A 15,249-nucleotide genomic window follows, 5' to 3' on the forward strand; every position below is an offset into this window, starting at 1 on the left:
TAGGTATGAATCCTGGTTTTATCCATTAGTTGAAAAAACTGGTTGTCCTTAGTCGGTAGCATCTCAGAATGAAATCCCTTTGGTCGAAGTTAGTACCTTAGAGCGATGTCCGCCTCAACCCGATACTTATTGGTTATTGGTGCGGAATTTCTTATTTAGTTGGAAGCTTTGGCAACGACCTTGCTATCGATCGTAGGCTTACTTCTTTTTTATGCCATTTGATTTTACTCCGGTCCAGGGCTTTCGTTACTTTGCTTGAAGCGTGATCTAATATTGTTGGCTTGTACACCACGCTTCTTAGAATCTGGATTTGCTTTGTCCTCCGTTGTGATGAATCTCTCGTTTAACCTGGCTGTCGATTTTTGCGTCTGTCTGCGGTACTAAAGGAGACTTCATTCATAACCCATCCCGTGTCTGACTCTGGGGCAAAGGTATTTCGGCATCCCTGACTTCGGGCGAGACGCCAGTCTATCCCTATCATTGTCTGTTGGTCGTTGCCCGTAGGCCGCTGGGTTCCACCATAGGTTCCGAAGGTTAAGAAAGTCACTCGCTCATTCTCTTGTATCTAAAAAAGCTGAAGTAACAAAAATCGAGGATGAATAAGTATCATGCTGCTATTGCGACGTGCGATGGTTGTAGTCTAGTACCATAGAAACGACCATGCATTCTATCGTCAATACTTTTTCACTTGCGTTCTCGTGCTCTTTCTTTGAGTCCGTTTCTTGTTCCTATCATATTGCTCTATCATGGATAAAAAATGGTATCTTCTTTGTCTGCGCACGCTACGAACATAATTCCTTTCTTCTTACGATCTCCTTCTTGCTAATACTGTATGCTAGGGATTTGCTTCCTTACGCCGTAATAAAGAAGCTGAGTCGACCTGCCATTATTTCCGAAGCTTAGCCCCAAGTTGAGATATTCAAGTACGCATCCTATGGATATAATTTTTTCCTTTTCTATCATTCGGTTCCTCACTTGCTCCGACAGTGAGACAAGTAGCAGCTGTGCCAGGCTTTAGAAAGCACTGGGTAAAAAGAAAGTTGATTCACAGTAGAGAAGTGAAAAAGCGGGGGTACAACAACCACACCCAATATTTCGCTTAGCAATCTATATGGACAAACTGTAATATAATTCCAAGAGAATCAACTAGAAAGTCATACTCAATCAATGGAAATATATCCAAGAGTTCGTATCTCTGTTTCACGATGTAATCAGCAAATCAAACAGATAGAAATCCGTGAGCCTGATTATTAAGTGAAACAACTTGAACGGTATCAAAGACCAATGTTCAAGTGTCAGTCAATATAATCAACAATCAAGGGTTGGATTCTCTAATTGATTGAACTATGCACAACCTGTGATCTAATATTTTATTTTTACAAACGTATCCTTTTTATTTTTTGTGTTTATTACGATGACCCAAGTAGAAAACTCAAAAACACGGAGGGGCAATCGCGTCATTTAATTTAGCGCACTAGTCTCTGTTTCCCCTACTTTAGTAAATATTTACGCCAGTCTTTGGGAAGAAAAAAAACATTTAAGGGCAACCTGGTCCTTTTATCGTTGAACGAAAATCTTTTGGGACACCAAAAAACCATTTTGGCTTATATTAAATTAGTCAATAATTATGCGCCAGTGTACATCTACGCATTGGTAAAAAACAAAGATAACAATCCTATCAATTCCAAGTGTTACATTCAAATCAAATTAGTCAAAAATAGACACTGCTAGTGCTGATAAGGGTAATAACCCGTGCCGTGTTGTGTCACGGTGCAAAACTTGTGAGAACACCAAATTCTTACGGTGGTTGACAATGTTAGGAAATTTGGGCCGCATTTTTCTAGATGCACAACACGACTCCTTGCACACTGCACACATGTTCTAGCTATCAAGAGAAAAAGGACACATGTCCGGAACCAATGTTTTGCTATGGTTTTCTTTAACTTGGCTTCTCTCCGCCACGGCGCCACCCACTCTAATATCTGTTCACTTTTGCTTTGGAGTAGTTTTAAAAACAACTAACTAATACCCAAATTAGCTAAACAAATTTATCTATTCATCAAATGATGTGTTTGAATAATTGGGTAACTAATTACATCTCAGTGAAATGGGTTTGTGACGCGGGTGTTTGATTTTTAATTTGAATAAATGGGCTTGTGATTTTGATTTTGGCTCATTGAAGAATGAGAGAAGAGGATTGAAAGTCTCTGCTTCAGATTTAGGTGAAGTGTCAATTAATGTAACTGATTCACAGATATATATAATCCATAAAATTTGTAAGTCCTTGTTGGTTTCATTGCATCAACCTGAGGTGTCAATTGTTTAATTTTAATTAATCAAATTGATAGATTTTACAAACAATTTTTGGTGGTGTACTACCTGGTGTTAGATCGATAGATTTTACAAACAACATCTTTCAGTAGCGGCGGTGGTGGCGGCGGAGGTGGTACTGCTGCTCATGGTGGTGTCCTACCTGGTGCAGCGATGGTGGTGGCGGAGTTTGGTGTTGATGATGGTGGTGGCGGCGAAGTTTGGTGCTGATGGCGGTGGTGGTAATCAGTTTCTCAGATCGTTGGTTGTGATGACATCGTAGTGGTGGTGTTGGTGACGGTGTTGTTAAGGTTGAAGGAGGTGGAGGAGAGATCGACATTCACCTGAGAATATAACTGAAAAAATAAAAAAATTTGATCTGATGGTATTTTATTTTTACGAACGTATCCTTTTATTTTTTGTGTTATTACGATGACCCAAGTAGAAAACTCAAAACACGGAGGGACAGTCGCGTCATTTGATTTAGCGCATTAGTCTTTATTGCCTCTACTTTTGTAAATATTACTTCAGTCTTTGGGAAGAAAAAAAAACATTGAAGGGCAACCTGGTCCTTTCATCGTTGAACGAAAATCTTTTGGGACACCAAAAAACCATTTTGGCTTATATTATAGACTAGTGGATTGTCCGTGCCATGCTGGGGCGAAAGGAGGCTGGTGCTATGGCTTATGTTTTAGTCGGTGTATCGGGTCGATATCCATCATTTTTTTTTTCTTTTGATTAGTTTTCACTTGTATTATATGTTAACCACAATGGCACGGACATCAGTTTGCTCTTAACAGTATCAATATATTCTAGTGGAACTGTATTCTTGTAGAGGCGGTGGTGTTGGCGGTGCTAGCGGTAGCATAATAGATAGACCGTGCCGTAACGGAAAAGTATGTCTTAGTAATTAAACTTTAGGTAGTAGAATTAGTGAACTACATTTTTAGTAGAATCATGCAGTAGTAATTTAATTTGGATTCACCTATTTCCCATCCTTATTTTCCCTAAATCCCATCCATCATATTTTGTATAACTCCTTCTAGATAGGGTAAACAAAACTCACTATATTATTTTCTATTATTAATCTGAACTCTTATCACCGCCTAATCAGGGCGGAAACTGATTCCTAAATCACCATTAATCTGGCTTGATGATCAACTGCGAAACAAACTTTTATTTTGTGCATAATATGGTAGTGTGAACAACCAAAACAACACAACCGGTTAATACATAATGCAAAGGATGATCGGATATAATTAAAAACCTAATTGAAATATCAATTAAAATTATATGATTCCTTGGCAGACCAATTTTGATTTATTGAAAGTCCAAGTATAAAAGTCCAACAGAGAAAGATAATTAGCAATTTCATTCAGTTCCGTATAGGTGGTGCGGCGGTGGAGCGGACATCAGTTACATAATATAGTGGGTGATTACTTATATAGGATTAGATTTTGTTTTCTTTTTTTTTGTTCGAACAGACGATTTAGGGTTTATTACTAATTTAGGATTAGATGTTTTCTTTTTCCTTAACGCACTATTACGGAGGGGAAGAAGGAAGGAAGCTGGTTTGGTGAAGATGATTATCCAAATATTAAGGCGAGTTTTGTTTACCCAACCTATATAAAATTAAATGAGTTTTGTTTACCCAACCTATATAAAATTAAATAAAAATTGATTTAAATGGTTTGGATGGGATTTAGGGAAAATTGGGATGGGAAATAGGTAAAATCTTTAATTTTGACAGAATAAAATAAGACGGAAGGAAAAAGTTTTAAAAAAAATAAACGGTCCCGAGTTATAATCCCAGAGATGTCACCATCCTTCCACAAAAAAACCATCAAAATAAAAGTAACACAAAAACTCCACCAAAACAAAATTAACACAAAAACCCCAAATTTAAATGTTTGTTTCATCAAATTTTATTTTGGTTTCATCATAAAATTTGATGAAACCAAAATAAAATTTGATGAAACCAACATTTAAATTTGGAGTTTTCAATTTTTAAAAATTTGAGGGTTTTGTATTAATTTTGTTTACGATGGAGTTTTAATGGATCCCAACATTTGAGTAGGGTTTTTGTACCACAAGTTTGGTCACCTTGAATTTTTATGACTAGTTTTGAAAAACGGTCCGCGAGTTATAACCCCAGAGGTGTCACCATCTTTCCACAAAAAACCCATCAAATCAAAAGTAACACAAAAACCCCATCAAAACAAAATTAACACAAAAACCCCGAATTTAAATGTTGGTTTCATCAAATTTTATGATGAAACGAAAATAAAATTTGATGAAACCAACATTTAAATTTGGGATTTTTATATCAATTTTTAAAAATTTGGGGTTTTTGTATCAATTTTGTTTACGATAGAGTTTTAATGGATCCGAACATTTGAGTGGGATTTTTGTACCACAAGTTTGGTCACCTTGGATTTTTATGACTAGTTTTGTTTGAAAAATAAATAAAAATGAACACAATCGTGGCGTTCACATTTTATATCGGCAGGCGAGGGGAATAGCATTATATCACCACCGTATACCTAGCCATTTGACGCAAAGCGTGTCGAAGAAAAACTAACACCTAGCCAGTACACGTTAGCTGTCCTGCAACTAAGGCGTGTCAAAGGTATGGACCTGATGGTAATTTTATTTCAATTACCAAACATTGACAAACCTATTCTCATTCTTTGATTCTCTGCCTCTTGCTGCCTCCTCCTCAAGCTCCTACACTATTGCTCTAACAACTGATTTTTTTCTTATCTATCTTTTGCTCACTTCACAATTCTCATGCATCACAACTTAGCAGCATCGTTGAATTCATATATTGCTCTGTTAGAAAATAGTTGGTCTATAGTCTAGCATAAGTTTGAGTTTTGATTGATAATTTAGCTGTTGATGTTAATGGGCATTTCGAATGGGTGTATTTAATTGTATGGAATTTGTAGCTTAGGAAGTATCAGATATAAGAATTTTGATTTTATGTCTTTGTTTCTGCTTTTTGATTTCATGTTTATGTGTAAATTCGTATGGTAGAAGAAGAGGGTGGTGACAGTTGAAGAGCATAGAAGGAAAGGATAATTTTGAAAGTTTGAAACCCTAATTGTGAAATTGGTGGTGGCGACGGTGGAGATGGCGGCGGCGATTGTGACAGGGGGACGGAAGATAGCCTTAAAGCTGATTTTGTGGTAGTGGTGTAGAAGGCGGATAACAAAGTTGGCGGTGGCGGTGCTATGTACGGTGTTGTTAGTGACGGAATGGTGTTGCCGGTGAAGGAACGACAGAGAGGTATTGGTATTAATATCGATTAGGTGCTCCAGAATTTCGTCCCCACAAATTTTCAACTGAAATCACGGATAGGTGTTGTATTTACCCCTGGAGTTTGTTATAAACTACGACATTTCTGTGTGGATAGAAAACACGGGGGGAATATAAGTCTATTTTACCCTTTAGTTTGGAATGATTTACGCCAGTTTCAAGCAATAAAGAAAACACGGAGGGGTAAGCTTGAGATTTCATCGTTGAACGAAAATCTGTTGGGACACCAAAAAACCATTTTCGCTTATATTATAAGATTTCTCTGAAGTCTAAACCCTAACAAAATTAAGGTATGAAAAATCCCTCTCTTTCTCGCAGTCGTTTGTTATCTTTAAGGAGACATAGACTAGATTAGCTGTGAACTTGATTGATATCAACAAATCCGTTTATGTGGAGAAATTTATGCATTTTGTTTCGACAATTTTGTATAGATTGATTTCTAGGAATTCAAGTATCAACTAGTTTAAAATTTTGAGGTTAACGTATCAAGTAACAACTCAATTTCAATTCTTTTGTGTATTTTCTGATGCTATTTTTTTTTATTTTTAGGGTTCAATAAGGCTCTCTGTATTTTACACTGACAAAGCGGTAGAGATAAGATAAGACAGTAGTAATGGGGTCGAAGAAGACTACCGATCTCGAGGCTCTTGCTGAGCGGTTGCAGGAACAGGGTTTCTCTTCTCTCTCTACGCTGGACTTGAAGCTTTTAGGTATTATTATTATCTCTCTCCTCTCTACGCCGAACAAAATGAATACATAGTGTTGTTGTTTTTTCGACTCCTTATTGATTATCTAGAGAACATAAAGGAAACAACCATTCACTAAACAAAATGAATACATCTAGTAACATGACCCGACAGTATAAGATTAGGAAAGCCGATAGCAAGAGATTCATTATTAAGCCAATTACTTGCTCTCTAACCAGTACTGAATCAAGTTAACAACAAATTTCATTATGTATTACACACGGCAAATATATCAAAGCACAATTACTATGATTAAAAGCTGTTTAATTTTTTTTATATACAACTAGTCTTTAGTGCGAGTAGTGTGTATAGCCTTTACCAGTTTCCTTCTTTTAGACTTTCTTGGTATGGAGTTATAAACTTCTTTCAACACTTTAGATAATTCTTTTATACATCAGCACCTACAAGCCTACAACCAAAGCTATAAATGAGATCCTTTAGCAGGTTTGTATCTTATTTTGATTCAGAAAACTGTTAGCTTTATTTATGGATACTTAAAAACAAATATACTGTCTATGCTTGGCCAGTTAGAACTTGATCCCCAAATTGCTTCAATTTTTGGTTTGATCACTCATGTGTTGTTTTATTGTAGGTTCCTCCCATATGACATGGAAAGAAAAGAAGGCTTTGCAAAATGAAAGGGTAGTTTCTCTCGGTGGGAAGGTAAGAAAACTACACAGATGGTTCGTCTTGGATATTATACATTTACCAAGCCTCTAACTCTTCCTATACTGAAGCATTGTTGATTTTCTTCTTAAATAACAGCCTGTTAAGAAGCAAAGAGTACCACTGAGTCTTGCAAGAGTCACAATGAAGAAACAAAAGGAAAGACAACAGAAAACACTACAAGAGGTTGTTGAAGATTTCTATTGCTTGTTTGGGATTTTTTTATTTCGTTAACATAGTATCTTTACTATTTAGTTCAAATTTGGAGGTTTTGCTGATAGTTAATTATTGCTAATTTAGGATATGGTTCTCGGTCGTTTTGGGGGGAACAAATCAAGTTCTAGTAATAGAGCCCCAGGGAAGCGAAAGGCGGAGGATAGCGTACTGAGGTCAACTGATGGGTATTTCAAAAATGGTGTATTGAACGTGAAGCATCTATTGCACAATAATTCTTCAAGAAGCATGGAAAATCGGCCAAGTCGGCCACAAGCGTTGAATTTTGGTACTGGTACTAGTGACAAAGGAAAGAAAAAGCAAGGTGGTGGAAAGAAGAAAGGAGGTAGGAAGCACGGCAAAAAGAGGCACTAAGGATTTTCTTTTTCATCGGATGTTTGGCCGTGTACGTTAAAGAACAATGCTTTTAGGTCTGATGTTTTGTAGTCCCCGAATATACATGACTTTAGGTTTCAACTTGTACTGGATTTTACAGTTGTGTCTGGCATTCTTATTAATGGCGTTAATGGCTTTGCGTGAAAGTGGTACTCATGGGTACAGAAAGTGGAGATTTCTGAATCTGCATCACGTAGTCAGTGTTTTGGGTCAAAGACCTTGTACACCATAAAATCTATATTGCAACCGAAATAAGGTTTTCATACAGAAGTAGGGAAGAAGACCAGTAAGAAAGAAACCAAAAACTCCACACCAACTCTAGTGAAGTGCAACATCATCCCACACCAACTGTTACTCAGAGAGATGATTCTGAGGGTTTCAGTAGATCCACCAACTCGAGTAAAGTGCAACATCATCCCACACCAACTGTTTTTTTTTTTAAGCATCCCACACCAACTGTTGCTAGGGAGATGGTTCCGAGGCTTTCCGTAGATCAAAATGATATTGGCCTGCAAGGTTTCCTTTTCGAGAGCAGCATCAGCTACCTTCTTGTTTCCTGGAAAGGCTTGGTGAGAAATATCAACAGAGGCCCTGCAGCTGTCAGCTTCAAGCAATAGAAGATTCAGTTACCTCTTGTCATGCTATGTTTCTCTTTCCTTTTGTTTCTTCATTGTACAGGACTTGGTAGTATTCTCTGTTTCTTAACAGGGTGTGTTAAGAAGAAAATCTATGATGTCCATGTATAGAAAGCAGTAGTTGCGTGTTAATATACATACAATTAATGTTAAGATGAACTACCTAACATTTCTCTAACCTCACCCAAAGAAGTAAAATTCTACTATATTGGACACCCTAACTAGCAGAACACCAAATAAGACCCGGTACTTTTCCTATTTACCGAACCAGGCCAAGCAGGACAAAAAGGGTTAAACACATTCCTTAATTACGGTCATATCCCAACAGGTCATGACACTCGGTAGTTATAAATAGTAACCGTGTCCAAATCAGCTGCCAAGCTGGAGGGTAAATCTTAAAATCAGAAAACATAGGAGGGGCAATTTCCAAAAATCGGAAAATTGAAGTATCTTAAAATCAGAAACTATTCTCATTTTTTCTCTATTCTCAGCGGAAGAAAATTTCTAGGTTTTGACTTATCAGTCATGGGTTGATCGAAGAAAGTGAAAATTAGGTTTGATCACGAATTTCAGAGGTGAAACTTCCTATGTGAAACCAGGGAAGTTAGGTTTTGACCTAGATAAAAATCCCCAATATGCAAAAATAGATTCTTCACCGGCGTAATCCGTTTCAAAATCACAGACAGTATGGGATTAGGTAAAATTCGTTTCTTTGTTTTTTCACAATATGGAACTAGGTTAATTTGAGCTAGGTATGGACTATATTGATTGGTTGGGTGTGATAAAAAAAAGTTGTATTTTTTATTGATTCTTATTGTGTATATAAGTGATGATCACGGAATGTTTTGATTACGAGTTTCTGTAGAAGAAGGGAAAAATTAGAGCTTTTCAGTATATCATTGTGTTTTCAGGTCTTAATTTTTGTTTGCAATCTTGGGGTTTGTTTTATTGAAATTTAGGATTTTGATGAAAAAATTAGAGCGTTTGAGTAAGTTGTTTTGTTTTTGAGGTATGAAATTTGATTAGACATTGTTTTAAAATTTTGGATTTTTGAGTGAGTTTTGATTTAACTATGTGCGTTTGGTTTGATTGTAGGGTTTGAAAGAGAAAGATCTAAGCAATGGAAACTAATGGAGAGGTGAAGAAACGACCTACTTCATCTCCTTTGAGAAACTTCAAATTTTTTCAGGTATACTTTTTCCCCCTTTGAAAGATCGGAATTATTAGAGCTGTTGATTTTTGTGTGATCCTAATACCTGCACTTCTTAATGTTTGGTTACTTTGGTATAGTCAAACATGCGAATTTTGGTTCCCCGGAGAGCTGGATTCATTGGTTCTCACCTTGTTGATCCTGAATGGAGGATGAGAAAAATGAGGTATGGTTGACCATAGGTTACTTTTATAAGGTTTTCTGTATTTTATATGTGTTGAAACGATGTTGGGTGCATTGTAATACATGGTGTTCTGTGTCTTAGGTCGTTGTAGCTGATAACTACTTCACTGGTCGTTGGATTGGTCATCCAATATTCGAGCTTATTCGTCACGATACTTCCTTCTCTTCTTATAAGGTTTTGTTATGAGGATGCAAGAATAAACGCTTGTAATTTTGAATATGTGTTATTTTCTTCTATCTATCTATGCTAATATAATGTGATGAACAAGTTCTTTGGTTTCCGAAATTTGCCATTTTCTCTTCCTATAATGGAACATATCCGAGTTGTTATAAAGTGATGCTATATAATCATTCAGTATTTTTAAATTATCTATTTGGATCTGCTTTCTTGCAGATGTCAATGAGCCATCACTTGTTGAAGTTGATCAGATTTACCATCTTACTTGCCTTGCTTCCCCAATTTTCTATAAATACAATGTTGTAAAGGTGAGTTTCCTTGTTCTTCTTCTCATTTATATGTTACAGAATCCTCTTTCTTTTGCAAATAAGTATCCATTGGTACTTGAATGTGAGATGCTATTATCTCAAGTTTCCTATGTTGCTCACTAACCTTGAGCAAGATATGTTATATTTTCCCTTTTTTCTTTCATTATTTGATTACCCAACCTGGCATGTTCTTGCATTATCTTGTCCTCTGCATTTTTTGTACTCTTATATCACTTGTATGGTTGAAGCATCCCTTTCTGGGGGGTTGCATATGTCCTGTAACTCTGAATTTTGAACATTTTACATTTGGGGTTGCAATTTGGGATTTTGAAAACACTTTTTCTTACGGGGTTGATTTTTAGGTGGATGCATACAAAGCCTATTTTATAATCAAATGATATCATACCTTGCATTTCAGGTGTCAGGAGTTGCTATGATGAGGGGAAATCTGTAGCTGAAACTTTGTTGTTTTGATAATCACAGGCAGCACGGCATAGGTACTCTAGTTGAAGATGCACCTGTTACTTTCAGTAAATATTACACATGTCGTTACTTCTCCTCACTCTCTTGGTAATTTTGTTCTGTAATAGAAATCCGCATTGCTAGGATCTTCAATCCATGTGGACCTCGCATGAATATTGATGACAGACGTGTTGTCAGCAGTTTCATAGCTCAAGCACTAAGGTAATTTAAACATTTTTATTTAATTGCTTGTTCAGTATGCTACTATGCTTTTATTCTATTGTCATATGTGTGCTGGAGCTGTAGCTCTGTTCAGTTACTTATGTATACAAGAAGAATGGCTCTATGTCCATGCTGTTTTTTTTTGGAGTTGATCAAATTCTATACTTCAGCAGTTCAGCTAATTATCTGAAACCGTTATTTATTTATTTTTTGCAGAGGTGAAGCCTTGACTGTTCAAGCTCCAGGAACACAATCCAGATCGTTTCTGTTATGTTTCTGACATGGTATGCCTAATCCATATTTCGACTATCAAGGATCATGCTTCTTTTGAAATGGGTTTCTGGACTACCTAATCACTGGTCTCTCATTTGTATTTTTGTTTCTGAAGGTTGATGGCCTTATTCGTCTAATGGAAGGAGAAAAACTGGACCAGTCAGCATCGGACCCCCAGGTTTGTCCTTAAACTACCACTTATTTGACTAGTATATTTTTTGGTGACTAGTTGCTAGGAGCGCTGTGGGTTTTTATTGTGCTAAAAGAGGGAGATATTGATTCTTCAAATAACTGGTGAGTTTGGAAATGTCCAGAATGCTTTGATTAATATTACTGGTAGGCTGTGGCAAAATCATATAAGGGTTTTAACTATTTGAGCTCTACTTAAACATTGTAGAAACTGCGCTCCAGGCTCTAATACCTCTCTGTCACCATTATTCCTCCCACTTTGGACTCCCCTCGAGGTACAAAGGTTAGTTCTGGGGTGGAAGGCCTAAGTGCAAGTCAACTCTCCTAGAGAGCTTTGGCGTCTACGACTGCAAGGCAGACATTGGTGCGTCACTCTTCTCTTAGTCATTCAAAGTCAGAATGCTAGTGTACCTTCTACGTACATGAGTCACTCGTTCAATCTTTTCAGTTGACTGACATGTTTCAGTGTCATGATTAACCATCATATTTTTACCAGATTGTTGTTAAATATAATTATTCTAATTCTTAGTGCCATTTTCACTTTCAGTGATGATGTCCACTCGCAGAGTAACAAGAGTGGTAGGCTAACTAGTAATTTTAATCCAAATGTTGAAGAGTTGGAGATGCTCTTAGAAGCTTACTTTGCCCAGATAGAAGGAACTGTCAACTGTATGTTATCACTACTTCATTTATTTCCTGAAAACACTGCAAATTCGTTGTACTGATATATCTTAGATCAATGTTTTTGGTTTGTTATTAGTCTTAAAGATGAAGGAATACATAGATGACACAAAGGATTACATCAATATAATGCTGGAAGACAAACAGAATCAGATTCTACAGATGGGAGTTTTGCTTAGTACAACGAATTTGTTACTTAATGCGTGTATCTTAGTTGTAGGACTCTTTGGAATCAAATTCATATCGAACTTTTTGATTATCTTACTGGAAAAACCGAGACTAATTACTCTTCTACAAAGTCTCTGCAAACTGTAAGTAGTACTTTTTTTGGTTGCATTATATTGTACGTCATTTATATCTTCTGTGGTAAGGAAAGAGGACTTCTGGGATAAACAGATTGCAATCAACTTAAGGTATGCCTCTCTTCTAATTTCAGCTCTCGTCAATGTAACCGTTGCATATTCCTCAATCCTTAGACATGTTCAGTGGAGAAAGAACCAATTTGTGCATTTAAATTTTTTTTACGTTTTTCATTGATACATGAAAATTCCAATGCCTTCCTTTTTGACCACTGCTATACTGCTACTTTCTTTTCTACAGATATTTATTTGGTTGTTGAGTAAATATCAAAAATCCACTTTCCTTAGTGTTTAAACAATCCTGGACACTGGTTCTATCTTCTTTTTTAACTTCAGTTCTTGTGGTTTAGCTATTTTTTTTAAGAAGAGAACAAGTTTTGTGATTTAGCTTGTGCTTTTTTGTGACCTGAAACGCCCAACGAAGGGTGGTCTGTTGGCGTTTAATATCTTGCTTGGCTACACTGAACCTGATTATATAGAGGAAAACAGAAGCGTGCTCTTGGAATAAAACATATATGTATTCCCGCAGATTGTGCTTGTAGGCTTAACATTCGAACTGAAATTTGTACTTTTTTGCTTCCTATAGAGCAATGATATGTTGTTCCTTTGAACCTCCAAGATATCCCCACTATTTCCACGCCACCATATTGTTAAGATTTGATGATTCGGAACTCAGGAATTACTAGGCATTCGTTGTTGGAAACACACTGATACACATTTCCTGGAGTTTTTTGCCCTTGGTCCTTGGCTGCTAGTTTTGTGTTTCGCCACGTTGCCAGTGGGGTCTTCTCGAGCGCGCTATGATAGAATTGAGTCTAGAGGCACATTGAAGGCTTATCTTATACTCTTGTTTGGCCCTGGGTTCCTATTCTTTGTTGAGAAGCTGAATCGTTTTGTAATGCTTTATTTATACAACAGTGCTGGAGTATCTGTAGGCAGTGAGATGTCTGGCGGGGTTTCAAACGTGACTGACATGTATCCAGTTGTGAAAACAACTTGTTCACGAGATAATTATTTTTGCTCCCATTAATTCATTGTTGTTGTTCGAGACAGCTAGACACAGCAAGCAAAGGCTGGTGTGGCGAAGTCTGTCACTGCGGCAATGTCTGATTCTCAATTTAGTTGTCCTGCAAATGCGCCAGAATTTCATATACTCCCATGAAAAATCTGACTGGACTTTAGCCCTGGAGTATGTTGGGAGCTTTGGATTGTAGCAGTAAAGCATTCCTCCTGATCACTAATAGTCTTTGCAGTTTGCACGAACAAACTCCAGCGGTCATAGAATCCCAACATAACACCCTTTACCTTCAGTCCTTCAAAGTAAAGTTTTGAGATGTCAAAATTCGCACAGTTCGAGCAGAACCCACAAAAATATCATCTTCCAAACCTACTGTAATTGTAAATGCATGAACGCATCTGCCTTGCTGCATTACTCCAGATTTGCTGCAACCAGAAATCATACCCAATAACACGGTTGAATCAAGTGAAATCCCTGATTTCATTTCTGAATGATGTTTGTCATTCTCAAACACAATTAAAATCAAGAAAACATTGTTTTCAGACATACAAAATAAGCTCAATACTTGCAACTTACGAATCAACCAAATTTAACAATTTTGCAACCATGTATAGATAAATCCCGATAAAAATCCGAACTTTAAAGAACCCAGAGCTTAAAAGCTTAAAAAAATTCATATAACAACCACACAATATCTCATAGAAGCTACTTAGAATCAAAACCAACTTAAATTGAGCAAAACCCATCAACTAAATGCCTCCTAAGCATGATTCACACAGCTTGACAACCTGAGGTTGAAATTCATTTACATCTTAATTTAGCCATCAGAAGAAACAACTAAAAATACCCATACATACATCAATGAAAACAGATTTCTATAAGCATGAATATAAACTCATTTATGTAAATATAGATTTCTATAAACATCTATGTGAAAAACAGAGTGCTTGAGCTTACATTATGAGAACTTATTTAATTACAAACAATTGTGCTAAGAAGTCACTGAGCCTACACAATTCACTGTGATGTAAGACAATTTAAACTTGGAACAAAAAAAAAAATCTGGTGACCAATGTTCTCCAAACTAGATCCCTTTCGAGCAATCCCATTAAAAATTCAATCTCCATCTGAAACACATATCAAGCTCATCAAAAATCAACTAACCAAATCTGAGAAAAAAATCTCAAATTAATTTTGTCAAACAGGTTATAAGCATATATGTAAATGGAGATATGGAATCTAAGGAACTTAATTGAAGAAAAATACTTTGATACCTTCTCCATTAAACTCTATCAATGTTTTGTTTCTTCAACCTCAAGTGGAAATCCTACCACTTTTTCAATAGCTAAAAGTTTACACAACCCACACAGCAAAACCCTTCACAAGAACAAAGTTTTATATCTATTTACAAAACCCACTTCAAATATCTCAGATTTTCCCTATTACACCAACACTCAGTTCGAAAATATCAAACCTAATTATAACAAAGTGAAAACCCAGTTTTGCATAAATTCACCTATTGTTCTTTAATTTGAAGAATGGGGTTAGGGAATCCTCCTTAGACGAATTGAAACCGAGAAAAGGTGAGAAAGAAGCAGTCAGATTGGTTTGAGGGGTTCCAACTGGGTTAATAGCTTATATAAAGTTTCCATCGGAATTTAAAATTTTAACCAAATTAATTTTGCGCGCTTGATATAAACTAGGCGCGAAGAATTGCCCCCAAAATTTTGACCCAAGATGTTTCGGAAAGAGAGAGATGGAACGTTGATGAAAAAATATTTAACGGCTGAAATCGACTATGTTTTAGTCATATGGATATCGTCATCTGTATGTCTAGTATTGAACGGAATGAAACCGTTGATTGAAATTAAAGATCGATGGA

General features: G+C 36.5%; 1 protein-coding gene and 1 pseudogene across 2 annotated transcripts; both read left to right on the top strand.

The window, feature by feature from the left end:
- The first annotated feature begins 5,010 nt into the window (after positions 1 to 5,010).
- LOC113281394 lies at positions 5,011 to 7,797 on the top strand. Of its 2 annotated transcripts, XM_026530119.1 has the most exons (5): positions 5,011 to 5,918; positions 6,178 to 6,338; positions 6,967 to 7,037; positions 7,140 to 7,226; positions 7,341 to 7,797. In XM_026530119.1, the coding sequence occupies exons 2-5, from the start codon at positions 6,242 to 6,244 to the stop codon at positions 7,626 to 7,628; spliced, it is 543 nt and encodes a 180-aa protein (XP_026385904.1). In that variant the 5' UTR covers positions 5,011 to 5,918; positions 6,178 to 6,241; the 3' UTR covers positions 7,629 to 7,797. The 2 variants fall into 2 exon arrangements, with proteins under 2 accessions (XP_026385904.1, XP_026385905.1); XM_026530120.1 differs by lacking the exon at positions 5,011 to 5,918 and having other exon boundaries at positions 5,933 to 6,338.
- A 939-nt stretch (positions 7,798 to 8,736) lies between these two features.
- LOC113278952 lies at positions 8,737 to 12,379 on the top strand (annotated as a pseudogene).
- The last annotated feature ends 2,870 nt before the right edge of the window (positions 12,380 to 15,249 follow it).

Source organism: Papaver somniferum, chromosome 5, assembly GCF_003573695.1.
Source record: "Papaver somniferum cultivar HN1 chromosome 5, ASM357369v1, whole genome shotgun sequence".
Taxonomy (NCBI): domain Eukaryota; kingdom Viridiplantae; phylum Streptophyta; class Magnoliopsida; order Ranunculales; family Papaveraceae; genus Papaver; species Papaver somniferum.